Below are 17022 nucleotides of genomic sequence, written 5' to 3' on the forward strand. Positions count from 1 at the left end.
TGGATATTGTGGCATTTCATTAAATTCCCTTTTATTATTTGACCGTAAATGCTAATAATGTAATGCTTTTATTAAGTTTCATAGTTTTCTGCATTCATGTTTCATTGCTCATTTCATGGTTTTGTGCTAATAATGTAATGCTAATAAAATTAATCATCAAATTTTCTGATCTGACACAAATTTTGGGGAGGCCAATTCGAGTTACCGATCATTAAACCTCGGTTGAAAATGGTGTGGAGAACTCAAAAATGGAATTATCATCAAATCGAAGTTAATAACTCGTTATCTTCAAATTCAACTTAGTAAACTAATAAGAGTAGGTAATAAAGTAAGGAAAATTGTTTCATGGGGGCTAGACCGCATTTCTATATATGCGGTCTAGAAATTGTAAAATGTTTTCTTATTAGAATTATTATTTTCAGTTTTTAAAATTTATTTATTTTTTCATATTCATGATATCCATATTAGATTACATGTCTTTAAAAATTAAATATTAAAATCCATCACATATATAGATTTATTAAGAGGCCCGCATTTCTACATATGCGGGCTTGGCCGCATAAAAACACGCACATCGACATGAAGCCATAGCCCTCTCTTACTGCGCTTTCATTGCCTTCTCTTTCTCTTGCAATTACTACCATGGGGAGGTGTCTGCAAATATGAAACCCCAACCCTTTCCTCTCTTTCTCGGCACAAATGGTGGAGAGCTGCAGTTCTTCGTATCGTGCCAAATCGATATTCTCTTTCTTCTTCTCCTTTCTATTTTTCCTGGCATTTCTTCGCTCGTCTTCTGCAATCCTCTATTTCAAGGGTCAAAGTGTTTCTCTCTCATTCGAAGATGTCGAGGCGAGATTCAGTAAGTTTCTAAGCTCATTTACCTCTGTGAATTGGACCGTGTTAGACCTATGTTTTCAGTTTGTAGTAATTTAATGGTTTTGGATGATAGTTGGTCTAAATTGCTTCTGGATTATGCTATTGTTCAGTACAGAGACCCTCACACCCCTAGTTGTGTTTTTAAACTTTATATATATCCAATGCTCAAGGAAACATAAACGCTTTTGATATTTAGGTCGCCAAGGGTCGAGAAAGTTAGGGTCGAGAAAGTTTTCACTGGGCATATTTTTTTCTTTGTTGGATTTTGTTATGTTGTTTTTGTTTGGAATTTCATTTTCTTCTAATTGGTTAAAATTTCATTTTGTTTTTCGATTTCAATTTGTTCAATGGAGTCTTTGTTTTCCTCGCTTGTGAATTTGATTTTTCTTAGAATTACACTATATTGACTGTATAGATGGGTTCGGTTTTTTATCTAATTACGTTCATGTTTATTTTTTTTTTTTGTAAAATAAAAGTTTTGTTTGTATAATTGTGTCTTGTGGTACCCAATATGGTAGCGGACCCCAAGTAGTTGGGAAAAGTCTCTAATGATGATGATGTGATGATGATGATGATGAGATACCCAATATGCAATCTTATTACCAAAAGAACCTGTAAATTTACTTGCAATAGCGATTCTTTCATGCATAGGATATGCTAACATAAACTTATTACAATGGTCTCTAGTTCTTGAAAATAACCATAACACTGGCACGGATTTGCTGAACACTTTGATTTGATTAGTGAAAGTAAGGAACCTGGAACCGTACCTTTCTTTAGGGTGATGGCACTTCTGGATTACACAGAAGCTAGGAAGTCCTTGAGGAGATTTTAGCAAATCTCCCATTCTCAGAGAGTGGGGATGTCTGTTCCTTTTTTTAATTGCTTGCAGGATATTAGAAATCTTATCAGAGAAATATTTATGGGTTGGCTGAATTCAAATTCCTAAGAATTGTCCCTCAATCAATTGGTGGTTCACCACCCTAACTTGCCCTTGGTTCACCACTTAGGACTTCAAAGTACGGGATGCTATTAGTTGATGTTACAGTTTAAGATTTCCTCAAAAGCTCCTAAAGTTTTTCTGATATCGCTACTCTTTCATTAGCCATCGTTTACATTAAGGTAATCATCCCCTGTTGGAAAGGGGTACGACAAGTTCTGGTGGCATAAAATGTGGCCAATCTTTACTGAAGAGCCTTTGCTTTGTCAAGTCCTACAAGAGGCATTCAAACAATGATCATTTGCGCTGTTATCATTCGTAAAGTCTGCACAAACTGCTAGTGAAAAGAGTTGTATGTTAAATCCAGCGGATTTGTTTTCCAGACCCCTTACTGGACAAGTTGTCAGAGTATTCAAATATTTGATAGCTGGCACACTTTCTGTACCAACAAGTTTGCTCGACAAGATTTGCAGTTGTTTTGTTTTCTTTAAGAGACCCTTATATGTTGTCTCCTTGAAGTGACCAAGTGGAAGTGAAGTGACCTCTTATTTATTTCCTTTTTCGTGTACTATATGACCAAGTGGAAGTGAAGACTCCATAGTAGCTTTCGTTGAGTCTTTTGTGCTATTTGAAATGTCTGCCGGTTACCATGCCAAGCCTATTCTCATTCATCACATCATCCTCCAAACTATAAGAATTACCTTTCATTTGTTATGGAAAAGAGGTCCTAACCCAAAATCGAATCACAATGGAAGAGTAGTTTATACTCTTCCATTGTGAAAACAGTTGTATGTTAAATCTAGCGGATTTGTTTTCCAGACCCCTTACTGGACAAGTTGTCGGAGTATTCAAATCTTTGATAGCTGGCACACATTCTGTATCAACAAGTTTGCTCGACAAGATTCTCATTTGTTTTGTTTTCTTTAAGAGATTCTTATATGTTGTCTCCTTGAAATGACCAAGTGGAAGTGAAGTGACCTCTTATTATTTCCTTTTTCGCGTCCTATATGACCAAGTGGAAGTGACGACTCTATAGTAGCTTTTGTTGAGCCTTTTGTGCTATTTGAAATGTCTGCCCTGTTACCATGCCAAGCCTATTCTCATTAATCACATCATCGTCCAAACTATAAGAATTACCTTTCTTTTGTTATGGATGACATCTAATTGCCATTGGGAAACCTTAAGTGCTTAGGATAAGTAGATTAATGACGGGCTAGAGAGGATAAGGGAATAGTGAGAGAGTAAGGGGAAAGGTGAAGGAGAGGGTAGGGTAAGGATTGGGGTCCTATGTCCTCGATCTGATGCCTGTGTGTGATCAAGATTGAATTGCATCCCCAATGTTCGCAACCTAATGAGTCTGCCTCTGTATAGTTTTGTTAGAGTTGTGGGGGCGATCGGTTGCTTACTGTGACGCAATCTCCATTATCTCATTCATAGCATCTGCCAATCTCCATGGATAGGGAGATTCGTCGGTTGCTTACTGTGTGTCTATCGTTGACTATCTTCTATGTAATGGGTGGGAGTCTAAAAATGGCCCTTGTCAATATGTTTTGTTTGGTTTATTTCATTTTTCTCTTCTTTTGTTGATCAAATTTGATGAAATTACTTGAAGTTGAGAGGCCTCCACATGTATACCCCATATATGAATTATTTTCTTATATTGCATGGCCTATTTTTTCTGTTCTCGTTAATTCTCAGCGGTGGCAATCAATGGGTCTGGAATTTGTGGGACTCTACATGTAGCAGAGCCCTTTGATTCGTGCTCTATCCTTCAAAGTGCACCAAACATGGGAGAACATATGGATATGAGGTTTGTGTTGATAGCAAGAGGGACTTGCACTTTTGAAGAGAAGGTTCGGAATGCACAAGATGGTGGTTTTGATGCAGCCATCATATATGACAATAGAGACAAACGAAACTTAATTTCCAGTAAGTTGTCACCAAAATCACATTGGTTAGAATACTTCTCTCTCTCTCAGTCGTCAAGCTATAGTTTTTTACCTCTCAAATATTGATCATATCGTAGTTCAGCACTAATATTCATTCCTCTCAAATGGCATAAACATGGATATTCAATTGATCTCTATGACTCTGTTTCACTTATAGCATCAAGAGAGTTTATTATGAGTTTTTTTTTTCTTGTTGCTAAGCTTAGACGAACTGATATCCTGTTGCTATTCTTATTCTTAAATATCCAATGATCTCTATAATAAATAGAGAACAAATATGCTAATAAATAGAAAACAAATATTTTGATTTATTATATGATGAGCAGGTGCCTAATCCAACCGTGAACTGATACCTATTTCACATTTTGATAAAGTTTAAGGACTTTTAGTGGAACTGGTGTAACTACAGGATGTTCCCTACTCATATGTCGGTGTCATTGCCCAAATTATCTTCGACTGTGTTTCTTTTAGTACAAATATATTATACTGTAGAAGCTTCTAGATTACCAATGACACACTAGTAATGCAAATTCGTGAATATTATTGTCCTAAATTGCGACTTCCTGGGGGTATAGACTAGCACATGAGGGATCTACATGCTGTTGAAGAACTATGCTGTCCTCCAGGATATGAACAACAACATTGAGCATGAACTCATCACTCATGAGGAATTTATAAAGAACTCTGAAGAAGGATTTGTAATTCGTCTTTGTCATGGAAAATTTCGAGTGATGATCTTCTCATCTAATCTGTGACTTAAATTCTTGGCTTAAGTATCACATTTTTCTCATCGATAACAGTGGGGCTTCTTCACTTTACCTTTGTCATCTTTGTGCTTCTGATGAATCTCATTGGCTTTCAAAGGGCAGGACTCCTTTAACTTTGTTACCATGTAAATTTGAGCAAATCTTCTATGTTTTCCATTTCCTGCACCTTATGATAATTCATACCCCTGAAAGTTTCTTCTTGTATTGAAATGTCAACAAGAATAAATAATGCGAAATTTTTACTAAGCGATATTGGTCGCCTTATAGTGGTTAGAATCTTTTGTATAGGTGTAGCTTATGTAACTTTGTATTACTTGCTGTTAGATAGAAGTTTTCACCTTTTGGCTGATAGTGATGGACATCTTCCCTAATCCAATTGATGTAGGTGCAGGGGCACAACAAATTACGGGAAACAATTGCCTGGCTTCGGAGGCATGTTTTGGCCACACTAGTTGGGAAAAACCTGTGAAGCAGGTTTTAGCATTATAGAGCCTAGAAAACATTGTATAAAATGGATCAACAATAGTAACTCTGTAATCAGAGCGAGGAGTTATGGATTTGTGAAGATGGTGTTGAATGATAGTTAGAGGCCTTCTTACTCCTCAGTTCATTTCTTGGTAGTTAGGAGACTTCAACGGTGTCTCTTAGTAACTCCGCTCCAAATTGGAAAGTAATGATAAGTCAAGTTACAAGTAGTTTATTGAAAAGAAGAAAATCCTTGGATTCATCTCACTAACAGGCTCGTGTCACATAACATAGAGGTAAAATTACAGGCGGGACACCTCATAATCATGAATGATCAAAAGATAGGTCCAAATGAAGGAAGGAAATAAATTGCTACTATTGTGGCAAGCCTGGACACATGAAAGAGATTGTCGGAAGCTTATGAAAGAATCAAAGGATCTATACTTGGTTTCTGCACTTGATCTTGCTGCAATTGACTACTTTTTACCCTAAGTTACAAGGTTCCCTCCAACAAAAGTACAGTACCCGTCAATCTTCAACCCATAATACAACTTATGGTTACCCCAATCATGTACCGAGGTTACGATTCCGGTTTGAATCGCGATTACACATTTCCCAAGATGAATCACGATTCTTTGAAGATAGGAATCATGATTCCAAATTTCTCGAATCTCATTCCAAATATAGTTTTGCATCCCAATTCTTGGAAGTTGGGAATTTGGACTCCTTCTCACAAAATTTGCGATTCATAGGGGCACAAGATGGGGATTCAACGTATATGAGACCTTGATCCTAATTTTTAGGACTAGCGAATCAATGTTTTTTGGAAGCTAGATCCGCAAACAAAACCTAGGGTTCATGGATGCACCAAACAATGTTTTGATCAACATGGAGTGTTTCGATCAACATGGAGTCGAAGTTCTAATAAAACAAAATCAAGATTTAAATGCAAATTTCTAGATTTGTGGATAATCAGAAAGTATGATAGTAATGGCTTATGCAGGTAAGTGTCAACCATAATCTTCAACTTCCAACTTGAGCCTTGTGGGTATCAATTTTTAGTACTTAGCCAGTTCATCCTCGTCCTCAGGAAATTAGAAATTGTTTCTCAATTTTGATAGACCCTGATGTTGAAAGGTTTCTTCAATAAAGTGTCGAAGCACATGGCTCTCTAGGAGCTCGAGGTCTACATCATAGAACTCGTTTTCTAGTGAGAAGATGGATATCTTTCTTTCATCATCAAAATATGCATGAAAAACACATAAAACATATTGGTTTGGTTCCTCACTTTCGATAGACCCCGATGTTGAAAGCTTATTCAATAAAGCATCAAAGTGAATGGTGCTTTAAGAGCTTAAGGTTCACATTTAAAAGACACTTTTCTAGTTAGAAGATGCAGTTCCTCATTTCCTCCTCAAAATAAGCATGAGAAACACATTTGACACATTGCTTTCTTGGGGTTCTAAAATCTCTAAGTAAATACCTAAGGGAGCTCGACCTTGTTTTTATTAGTTGTAGAGGGCTACATTAAAGGGCACTCAATACACTGAGATTATTGTTAAGGGAGGGCTGTCAAAGACATCGATTTGAATAATATGGGAGCCCTAGGTAATCATATGCAATATGTGGAGTCCAAAGTTCAAAGCTCATAAATAGTGTAAAACTTTAACTCTTTTCTCACGCAAAACTCCTTGCATGGTCTCGAGTGGATTGGTGCGTGATTCTTGAAAGGTAGGAATCTCGATTCCAAATTGATGGGACAATGATTCCAACAATATAGGAATCACGATTCCAATTTTATCAGGTCGTGACTCTGGATGGCATTGATTGGAGTGGTTTGATGTACAATTCCAGACAGGTAGGAAACTCGATTCCAAATCGATGGGATACCGATCCCAACAAGTTACGACACAAGATTCCCCGCGATTCCGATATAGTGGGAATCATGCAACATGTGATTTACATTGCATGGACAACGATTTCGAGTATAGGAATCGCACAATTTCACATTTTCGATTCCTGAAATAATTCGGGATCACATGCGTTTCCAACAACTATGAAACAACCAGCCTAGTTTGCATTTGTATAGGCATCAATACATAGTGTGCACATGATTAGCGAACAATAGTCCTCTCCTTGGTGATGATTTTAGATACCTGAGAACTCTGGCAGTAGCCTCGAGATGGATGGTTCGTGAAGAATGTTTAAACTGACTAATCATGCTCACAGCATATGCAATGTTTGAACGTACTCACTAATTTTTGAAACATACTCACATCCTTAATAGCTTCACCCCTTTGGTCATCAAGCTTGTGATTTTGTTATGTTAGTGTATCAATTGGTTTAGCCTTCAAGCTTTCTTGTTTCTTTAAGGATATCCAGTATATACTTCCTTTGAGAGATGAAGATTTATCTTTTTGTCTTGGCCACATCTATTCCAAGAAAGAACTTAAGATGGCCTAGTTCTTTGATTTCTAATTCTCTCGCTCCTAAGTTGCTGAATTTCCTTTGGACAATTACCTATAACAACAGTGTCATCCATATATATTATCATGATACTAGTGTTGGTCTTCGTATTTTTGATGAATAGCATGACTTCGAGTACACCCGATTCTTCGAACAACACCACTCAAACCAAGCTCGAGGAGACTGCTTTAGTCCATAGATGGCCTTTCTCAGTCTTCAAAGTTTTCCTTTCACATCCAAGAGCGCGAAATTCAGGTGGAGGTACTATGTACGCTACTTCATGTTATTTCCTATGAAGAAATGCATTCTTGATATCCAACTAAGACAAGGGCCACTCCAAGTTAGCTTTCGGCCACAAAAGTACCCAAACAGAACTCATCTTTGCCAAATGGGCAAAATTTTCCCTGTAGTCTATTCATAGGTTTGAGTAAACCCCTTGGGAACTAATCTCATCTTGTAACCGTAATAGTACCATCAACCTGGACTTCATATGGTAGATCCATTTGAAGCCAACCAACTACTTCCCTTTGAGAGGGTCTACCAGTCCCCAACCACCATTCTTATATAGTGCTCTTATCTCCTCACACATAGCCTCCTTCCACTTTTTTTCTTTTTGGGGTGAAACCTCCTTCCATGTAGGATGAGCTAAAGCCTTTGTAACACTAGAAGGAATAGAAACAGAAGACAAGAGGACACAAAAGCAAGGTACGAAGGAGACAAGGACTCATAAGGAATAAATTTGCTAATTGGGTGAGCAGTGCAACTCCCGTTTACCTTTTCGTACAACAATGGTTAGATCCTATTCTATACTGATGAAATTGATTAGGATTACCTGGATCAGAGTTATGTAACTGGCTTGAAGTCATGTCAACTGTGGTGGTCTCCAATTCTTTTTGTTTCCATCGAGTATAGACTTTTAATTCTTTTTTTCCAACTTCAACATCATAAGACTGCCCCCCCGCTGTTCTCATGAGCTCCACAATCAGGAAAGTTGGGAACATGAAGGGGAACATGAAGCCTCTCTTCCACGCTGTGCTCCCATTGTAGAGAGGCAGGGAAAAATGGAGTGGACTGAAAGGTTACATCCATTGAAACAAATTTCTTCCTCGACACTGGATCATAGCATTTGTAACCCTTTTGAGAGGATGGATAACCAAGAAAAATAGATTCCATGGATTTGGGGTACAATTATGTACAATTTGGACTAATAACATGAGAGAGGTGAACACAACCAAAGACTTTAGGAGAAACTCTAAAATGTGGATGATCCGTACGAGAAGTTTATAGGGGAATTTATCGTTTAGAACATGAGAAGCCATCTCTGATTGATGAGATAAGATGCAGTAAGCCTAGCTTCTGACCAGTAATTCTGGGTATATTCATATCCAAGAGAAGACCATGACTAGCTTCCAAGAGGTGTCTCTTCTTTCTTTCAGCTTTCCCATTTTGTTGTGCAGTATATGCGTAAGAATTTTAATGTTCTATGCCATGTTATAGGGCGACAACTTCCCATTGTAGTACTCTCCACCTTGATCACTAATAAGTACCTTAATTTTAATATCAAACCGAGTATGGATCATCTTATGAAAGACCTTGAAGATATTCGAAACTTCATCTTTTGCATGTACACCAAGAGTAGAAGTATTAAGAGATGGACCCCACACATCAGAATCATAGTTATCAGAATCTCTTAGCCCAGGTTGCAATTCCGCTTCGGAATCCCAATTCGATGATTCCGACAAGTAATCTTCAAGAAATCTGTTCCCTTGAAGTTAGGAATCTTGATTCCAACTTTTGTAGATTCCGGATTCCACATATAATGAAACTCGATTTGTTTTTTTTTTTTTTGAATCTAGAATCCATATCATCAAGTACCTCGGTTCATAGTTGCAAGAAACTGCGAATTCAAGCAACATGGAATCTTGCTTCCACCTTCATAGAATTTCGATCCAATTTTTTTGTAATTCTGATTCCACAAAATCAAGTACTGATGTTCATAGGTGCACAAAACTATGATTCATTGTGCGGAATCTCACCTCTAATATTTATGGATTCTGGTTTCAGTTATGTGGAAATCCGATTGGAGAACATTGTTTCCCATGGTTTATAGGTGTTCAAAATAATAATCCAATGAATGCGGTGCTGAAGTATTTGTAACTTGATTCAACTTTCAAATGCAATTGTCTAGAGTTAAGAAGTGTGCAACATGCATGATTCTAATGTCTTTTGCAGATAACAAAGGCCAGTATAGCTACGACGTTGGAGTATTAATGAGAGTACTAATGGTGCTAGGATTGGCTTTGATTACGTTTATAATAATCCTAGGATTGGCTTGGATCACGTAGTGCTAGGATTGGTTGCCTTTTTTTAAAGTATAATTGGTAAAGAATTTTACATTCAAATAGGACTACAACACAGACAACACCATGGTACGGACGAAGTCCTATTTTGAACTATAACAATGAAATCATAATCACATTTAAAAAATACATGAGATAATATTTGTCTCCTTTATAGACAATTTCCCTGGTGGAGTACGAGTGCCTATTAATTGGCCCTACTTCTGATACTGTGTATGAGGCTTAATAGTTAATAACTCAATACATTGACTTCATATCTATAGAACCTTTCTTCAGGTCTTAGACACCTCTGATCTAGATTGCTTGATGAGATTCTAAGTTGTTGAGGTACAAAATGTCGTTGATGTAGGAATGTTGATTATAAAGGGGTTGAAACTCGAACACATAGAGTTACAAATCTCTATAGCCATGTGGATCGAAACTCAATTCCAAACTGATATGAATATGGATTCTAAATTGTGATGAATCTTGATTCCAAAATACATTAAAAACTCGATTCCAAAGATGTCAAAATCATGATGCCATAGATGAAGGAATCTCATTTCCGTATGGGCTGATTCCAAATAGGTTAGAAACTTGACTCCAAGCAATCGGAATCCTGATTCCATGTATGTAGGGATGTTGCCTTTATTGGGGTTGAAACTCGATTCCTATAATGTAGCAGTCCCATTTCCCACAATTCCTCTCGTATGGACGTCGAATCCGAAAACAAGAATCTTCTAGCTAACAACGATTATGCAATTCTGAAACCCAAAACGATTCGGAATCTTAGGTGTTTTCTACAACTATGATCAGAATGGACAATAGCAAAAGGAGCAATGCTTTTATTATTACTGGGTAAAAAGAGTTTTTGCAATGTTTTGACAGTTCACATACTTCACATTGAACTTCTGCCACACTAGTAGAAGTAAACAACTTAGGAAATAAATCTTTGATGATTGGATGATCAAGTCGGAGATGCCACTGCCAAATCCAGTATTTATTAACATTAATGCTGGACGGAAGCTTGAGGAGTAGTAGTAGGCAAGTCAAGAATATAGAGACCACGAGCTTCATGACCACTACCAATCCTCTTCCTCGTAAATAGAATCTGAAAAACGCAAAGGGAAGGAAAGAATGTTACACTACAATTTAGATTTTTGATAATGCTACCGACAGATGATAAGTTTGTAGCAAAGTGAGGAACATGAAGAACTAATTGCAAAGACAATTGAGGGGAAATATGTATGATTCCTTTTCGAACAATGAAAGAAAAGGAGAGCTTATGAGGATAAGAAGCTCCAAAACAAAGTGAATAAGGAAACAAAGGACAAAGGGGTTTGTGAAGGGAGCATGAGGAGGAGGGATCCCATGAATGGTTTCATGAGAGAGAGAGAGAGAGAGAGAGAGAGAGAGAGAGAGAGGAATAGGAGGGTGTGATTAGTGAGAGAAGATGGAGCATGACTCTCATCTTTCTCTCTCCTTTTCACTTGGGCATTGCTTTTTATGCGAGCTCACTTTTAGAGAGACAAAGGGAAACAGGACATCTCTTGAGATGGGCCATAGTTCTTTCTTTAGATGTGTTCTCCCTCATTGGGCATTGCCAGTCTCAGGTACTGAGAAAGAAACAAAAGGGGTTTGTGAAGGGAGAGCAGTTTTTCGAAGAGAGAAAGTAAAAGAGAAGTTTGTGGAGGGAGAGAGATTCTGGGCTGTCTCTTTCTCTCTTTGGGCGTTGCTAGTCTTGTACACTTATTCCTTGTGAGAGAAAGGAAGAAATAGTTTGTGAAATGAGAGAGATGGATTGATGGAGATTTTGCAGAAGTCTAAGATTTTAAAGATTCTATAGAAATAGAGCTGGTGGTTTGTGGAGGGCACGTGATTGGGGTCTTCTAGAAAAAGAGTAAAATAGGATTTTGCGCATGCGCGCGTGCACACAGAGAGAGAGAGAGAGAGAGAGAGAGAGAGAGAGAGAGAGTAAAACGAGATTTTCTAAAAGAAAGGGTTAAAGAAACTCTTTACGCCATAATCTCGTGTATTTTTATTCATGTTGATTTTTGTTTTGAGGTTCAGTGTCAAGTGCTATTAAAGGTTTTATGGGGTGGGCAGCAGGCGAGTGGGTTATTGTGGGGTAGACTTGTATGGTACTTGTATGGTTTTTTATGATACTGATCACCTTATCATGCCTTCTTGCTGGGTTTCTGTTTTTTGTTTTTTTTTTTTTTTTTTTTTGGTACTGTAAGTTGTATATCTGCTCTATCAATGTTTTTCTCACTTGTGTATTTCTGCTATCAGTTAATCAATACCTAGAAATATTATGGGTGGTTGATATCCAAAAAAAATGTTGGGTGGTGCGTGCCCTCGAGTTAGGGAATCAAGGCCCCCTATTGGACCCTTTATGAAATTGTGGAATTGAGATTGGTGCGGGTCCGTGACCTCAGTAGGAAGATCCCCATAATTGTGGATATGACATGACTGCATTTATTGTTCATACAATTTAAGTGTGAAACTTAGAAGCACTCATAGGTAGTGAATCTAGTATGAGTTACTTTCAGTTATTTTTTTAATGCTGTTTACAATATTCGGAAAATGTGGTGAATGAAACTTTGCCCTAAATGCAGTGGTTGGGAACTCTGGGGGCATACATGTGCATGCAGTGTTCATTTCCAAAGCTGCTGGAGAAGCTCTACTGAAGTTTTCTCAAAGTGAAGATGGAAGATGCTGTATGTCTCCTTCAGCTGAGAAAATAGCTTGGGCTGTAGTGGTCTTCTCCCTTTTATCTGTTCTTGTCATAGCTGTGGTTCTAGTAACATGTTTCATTGCTCGAAACCGCCACCTGCGTGTAAGAAGCACCCAACACAACAACCTAAAAAGGAAAAGTCAGCTTGTGAAAGCTCTTCCTACCCTCACATATGGGGCTCCATTTGATGGCAAGTGTGCCTCTGAGATGTGTGCTGTTTGTCTAGAGGACTACAAGGCTGGTGAGACTCTAAGAGTGCTTCCTTGTCATCATGGTAAGCTGATCTTCCTTAAGGCCTTTTTTAATCTTGACTGCATGCCTTGATTGGGAAAAATGATGCTTAGAATGTCAGCATGGATTTTATCTCACTATCAAAATGCTCATCTTATAAATGGATGAAATAAATACACAAGAGAATGGAAAGTGAGAGGACTGAAGAGATGAGATTCACATCACAAAATAAGGGGAAAGAAAAGCGGTAAAGGTGAAATATCCCTAATTATAATGAAAGAACATAGTAAAGAAGAATCAACAATCATTTGATTAGAATGCCCGAGGGATGAGAGAGATCTATATTATTATACTAATGAGATGGTGGAAGGAGGCTAGTCGCAAACCATCAAAGAATGGGTAAACCAAAGTATGAAAAGTATTATCGAATAGAAAAGATGAAGGATCAAAGCAAGAATAGAGAATCTATACTAGCAAGAGAGAGAGAAAAAAGAAGAGACATCAATATAACAAACCAAGAAGAATACATGCTATAAAATGAAAATAAATCTCTACTTGATGAAGAAGAGGATGGGGAAGAGAGATCTATCCCATCATAACTAATACTAAAGAGAAGAAGATGAGCATGAAAATATTATTATTGAATAGAAAAGATCAGGAAAAGTTCTTGCTGAAATCCGTTACATGTTTGACAGTTGAGACCACTGGTTCTTATGGAATTGACACTACGAATTTTAGTGCTTGAACTAACTTTAATTGCATGACGAAAAACCTCGATTTGTTAATGGAAACCATTGCTTTAGATCCAGAAATTCTCAGGGAAACCCAACTAAACAAATGTAGATTTTTAGGAATCGGCTAAAATACATACTGTTAGTCTTATAAAAGTAAGATGTCCTTTATGTTAAAATTAAGACTAACGACTTTTTTTTGGTTAAGGTCCTATATTAATAAATAATTACTCGAGTTGTTTTTGTAATTTATGTTTAGGTTCGTCTTAAAACCAAAGTAACATGACATATCCTAAAAATACCAATTGTTTACACCATTCTGAGCATACTCCAATAATTTATTAACCTGTGGCAGTCTCAGTTATTAGACAGGGTTTTGTACAATATGTATTGGTTCAACCCATTACGAAATAAAGCAACCTGGCGTTGGAGCTATGGTTTTTATTTATTCATCAATACACTATGCTTTCTCAGGAGCTTATACAATACACTTACTCCCTTGGGCAAACGAGCTGCTGAGGAGGATGTTCGTATCTGAAAGTTTGGGAGCGACCTAAGAATCACTGGATGATTATTCTTTTTAAAAAGATGGATTTTGAGTTATTGAACACTTAGTTCTCACCTTCCAAAACTCTGGCGGTGTCTATTTAATCTTGGGATGTTATTTTTTGAAGCACATACCCAGTGTAATTTGAAATGTTTGATTTTGGGTTTAGTCACCATCATGAAGAGGCATACAAAATTTGGGTTTCCAAAAACATGAAAAGATTTCATGCTCCTGCAAGAGCATCCGTCCATTTGCTCCCTCTCGCAAAACTTGAGATAGAAATATTTTTTGGATTCCAAATTTTGGGGATCTAAACACTAGAACCCAGTGACAAGCCCCAAAGGAAAAAACAAAAAAACTCGCTCTAATGTGCTGGAAAAAATGACGTCCCAAGATTTGAACAAGAACCATCCAATTTTGGACGGAAAGATCGAAGTATTTAAGGACTTAAAATCCAAACTTTTTTTCTTTATGATACAAATCTAGTGATACTTAAGATGGATCCCAAAATTTTGAGTAATAATAATAAAAAAAAATCCTCTCGGGTATCTATATTGCCTGAGGGAGTTGTTGTACAGTATGTACCTATGGGAGCATGCTATGCGCTCTCTGAAAATACTCCTACGTTGGGTTTTACCCTAGGGCAATGAACAGTATGCTCCATAGGAGTGTTGAATAATTGAGTTATCCATTTTATTTTTTTAACATAACTTGTTTTGAATTCTTGCTTTCAGATTTCCATGCAGTATGTGTAGATTCATGGCTGACAAGTTGGAAGGCATTTTGCCCCGTGTGCAAACGTGATGCGAATATTGAAGCAGGATGCCATCAGGTCTGCGAGCACACACCACTGTTGTCATGCTCTTCTCGGCCTGCTCTTCCTTCTTGATCCTCCTTTGAAGCTTTTAACTTGGTGCTATATGCTTTTGTGTATTTACCTGTCTTGTTCTTTTCATTGTAATTCATGGGGAAGAGTCTGTATGTTTGTCGTACTTTCTAAAACTTAGGGATCATAATCGAAATGGGAAATAGTGCCCCATTGTTGGTATTCTTTGCTGCATTTGTGTACATAAGTATGTCCATACAAATTCGTGATCTCTGAAGTACAAATACATGACAAATTTGTTTGTAAATAGGTGCATGAATGCTTTGGTCCCACTATTCTTCAGTGTATAAGATCAGTGATAATATGCCGGGGAGTATCTGTCACTGAACGCATTCACTCAGCACATGAACTTTTTAGTTAATAGAGTTCCAGATGGTTATTTTGTGGGTTCAACTAAATCAACACCGGGCTCCTTTTTCGCCTGGAGCTTAAAGGCTCTTTGAAATGGGGGATATCTGCTCACAATTTAAACAGATGGTGCATTGATATGGTCAATAGTATAGTGCCAAAGATAAGAAAGGAACGAGACAGAGGAGTTTGAGAGAAACATGAGAGGGAAGGTGAAGAGGGGAAGCTGGAGGTTGTCACGTTAGGGTTATTTGGGCACCACGCCTCTCTGTATGTTACTTATAAGTCGCGAACAAATACATGGTAATTTGGCATCCGCGGTTGCTGGGTTAATACCTCTGAAAAAACTAGGGCCCAGGCCACAAGATATACTCCGAGGATCAGGGTAGCGGAGGGCCTAGACCAACGCCATATTAAGGCTATCCTAGTTAGGCCTGGCCCATCCCTTTTTTTCCTTGTGCTTCTTTTTCTTTCCACCCCCCTTCCCTTTGATGGTATTTGGCCCGCTCTGGCCCTGACAGGGCTGGCTTGGCCTAGGCAAGACCTGTTGCCGACCCTACACACCAGTCTTTATCTTATTTATAATTATAACTCGTACAAATTGCAGTTTTGCTGTTATGTAGAAAAGGACATGAATGACCTATTGGCTCATAAATACGACAACCAAAGAACTAATCGAAAAAATATATTTGATTGGAGCATAAAAATTATCCACGTCCAGCTTGAAACAAATCATCTTAATCATATTACAACCAAGAGCATTGGTGAATATATGAGCAAAGTGATCATTTGACTTTACATATGAAGTAGATATCTGTGTGCTTTTTCACGAATAAAATGGTAATCCACAATATGCTTCATTCTCTTATGGAGCTGTGGGTTGCTAGCTAAATAGAAGGCGTATGAATTATGACAAAATATCTTGATCTGCTCAGTTTCTATGAATCTTATCTCTTGCATCAAGGTCTTCCACGACGTTAACTCATATATAGTGTGAGCTGTTGCTCTACATTCAGCCTATGAGCTAGATCTACTACAACCTTTTATATCTTACTTTTTTATGTCTCTAGAATTTTTTTTTGGGTAATTTAGTGGGGATGACGAGCTCCTACCCGTTTTTTAAATCGTTAGTAGTTTTTGAATGCGTTAGGTGAGAATGGAAGCTTAGGTCTTAGTTGGGTACAAGTGGTGCTACCACCATGGCCACAACCCCATCCTCCAATGTCTCTAGATTTCCTCCAACAAAAGTACAATAAGCTATAGTAGACCTTTTGTTTGATCTCCCTTAAGATATCTCAAAATTCTTTACATAGCTTTCCACTTTGGTATCCTGATAGAATGCATGAACTGATTTATTACACTCATTGCAAATGTTATGGTCAAGTAATTCTTAAGTAGATTAGTCCGCCTACAAATCTTCTATACTTGCCTGAAGCCTCAAATAACTCTCTATGATCCTTCAGTAATTTATTACTTGGATCTATAGGCATATCGACTGGCTTAGCCCCCAACATTATTGTTTTATGACAACTTGTAACATCTTTCCCTTGACACAAACTAATACTATATCTACACCAGGCTATTTCAATTCCCAAAATATTGCCAAATTTGTTTGAAGATTACTGCTAAATATATATTTTCAATTAATTCCTTCTGCAATGGGAATATCATCAAGATAAACCACCAAGGCAATTATACTCGAGGATTGTCTTTGAATAGATACTGAGTGATCCATATTGC

At 37.6% G+C, this 17022-nt stretch overlaps 1 protein-coding gene across 3 annotated transcripts; it reads left to right on the forward strand.

The window, feature by feature from the left end:
* Positions 1–611: 611 nt before the first annotated feature.
* LOC18436459 (receptor homology region, transmembrane domain- and RING domain-containing protein 1) lies at positions 612–15181 on the forward strand. Of its 3 annotated transcripts, XM_006846479.4 has the most exons (4): positions 612–859; positions 3515–3745; positions 12421–12813; positions 14783–15181. In XM_006846479.4, the coding sequence occupies exons 1-4, from the start codon at positions 700–702 to the stop codon at positions 14935–14937; spliced, it is 939 nt and encodes a 312-aa protein (XP_006846542.2). In that variant the 5' UTR covers positions 612–699; the 3' UTR covers positions 14938–15181. The 3 variants fall into 3 exon arrangements, with proteins under 3 accessions (XP_006846542.2, XP_088701948.1, XP_088701947.1); XM_088845822.1 differs by lacking the exon at positions 12421–12813; XM_088845821.1 differs by lacking the exon at positions 3515–3745.
* Positions 15182–17022: the final 1841 nt, after the last annotated feature.

Source organism: Amborella trichopoda, chromosome 9, assembly GCF_054954075.1.
Source record: "Amborella trichopoda isolate Santa Cruz 75 chromosome 9, AtrichopodaSantaCruz75HAP2 v2.0, whole genome shotgun sequence".
In the NCBI taxonomy this organism is placed as follows: Eukaryota; Viridiplantae; Streptophyta; class Magnoliopsida; order Amborellales; family Amborellaceae; genus Amborella; species Amborella trichopoda.

Excerpts from the sequence above, each read along its gene's own strand:
- LOC18436459 (XM_006846479.4), top strand. The coding sequence starts at position 700 with ATGGTGGAGAGCTGCAGTTCTTCGTATCGTGCCAAATCGATATTCTCT. Across the intron at positions 860-3,514 it reads AGATGTCGAGGCGAGATTCA|CGGTGGCAATCAATGGGTCT; the intron begins GTAAGTTTCTAA and ends GTTAATTCTCAG. Across the intron at positions 12,814-14,782 it reads AGTGCTTCCTTGTCATCATG|ATTTCCATGCAGTATGTGTA; the intron begins GTAAGCTGATCT and ends TCTTGCTTTCAG.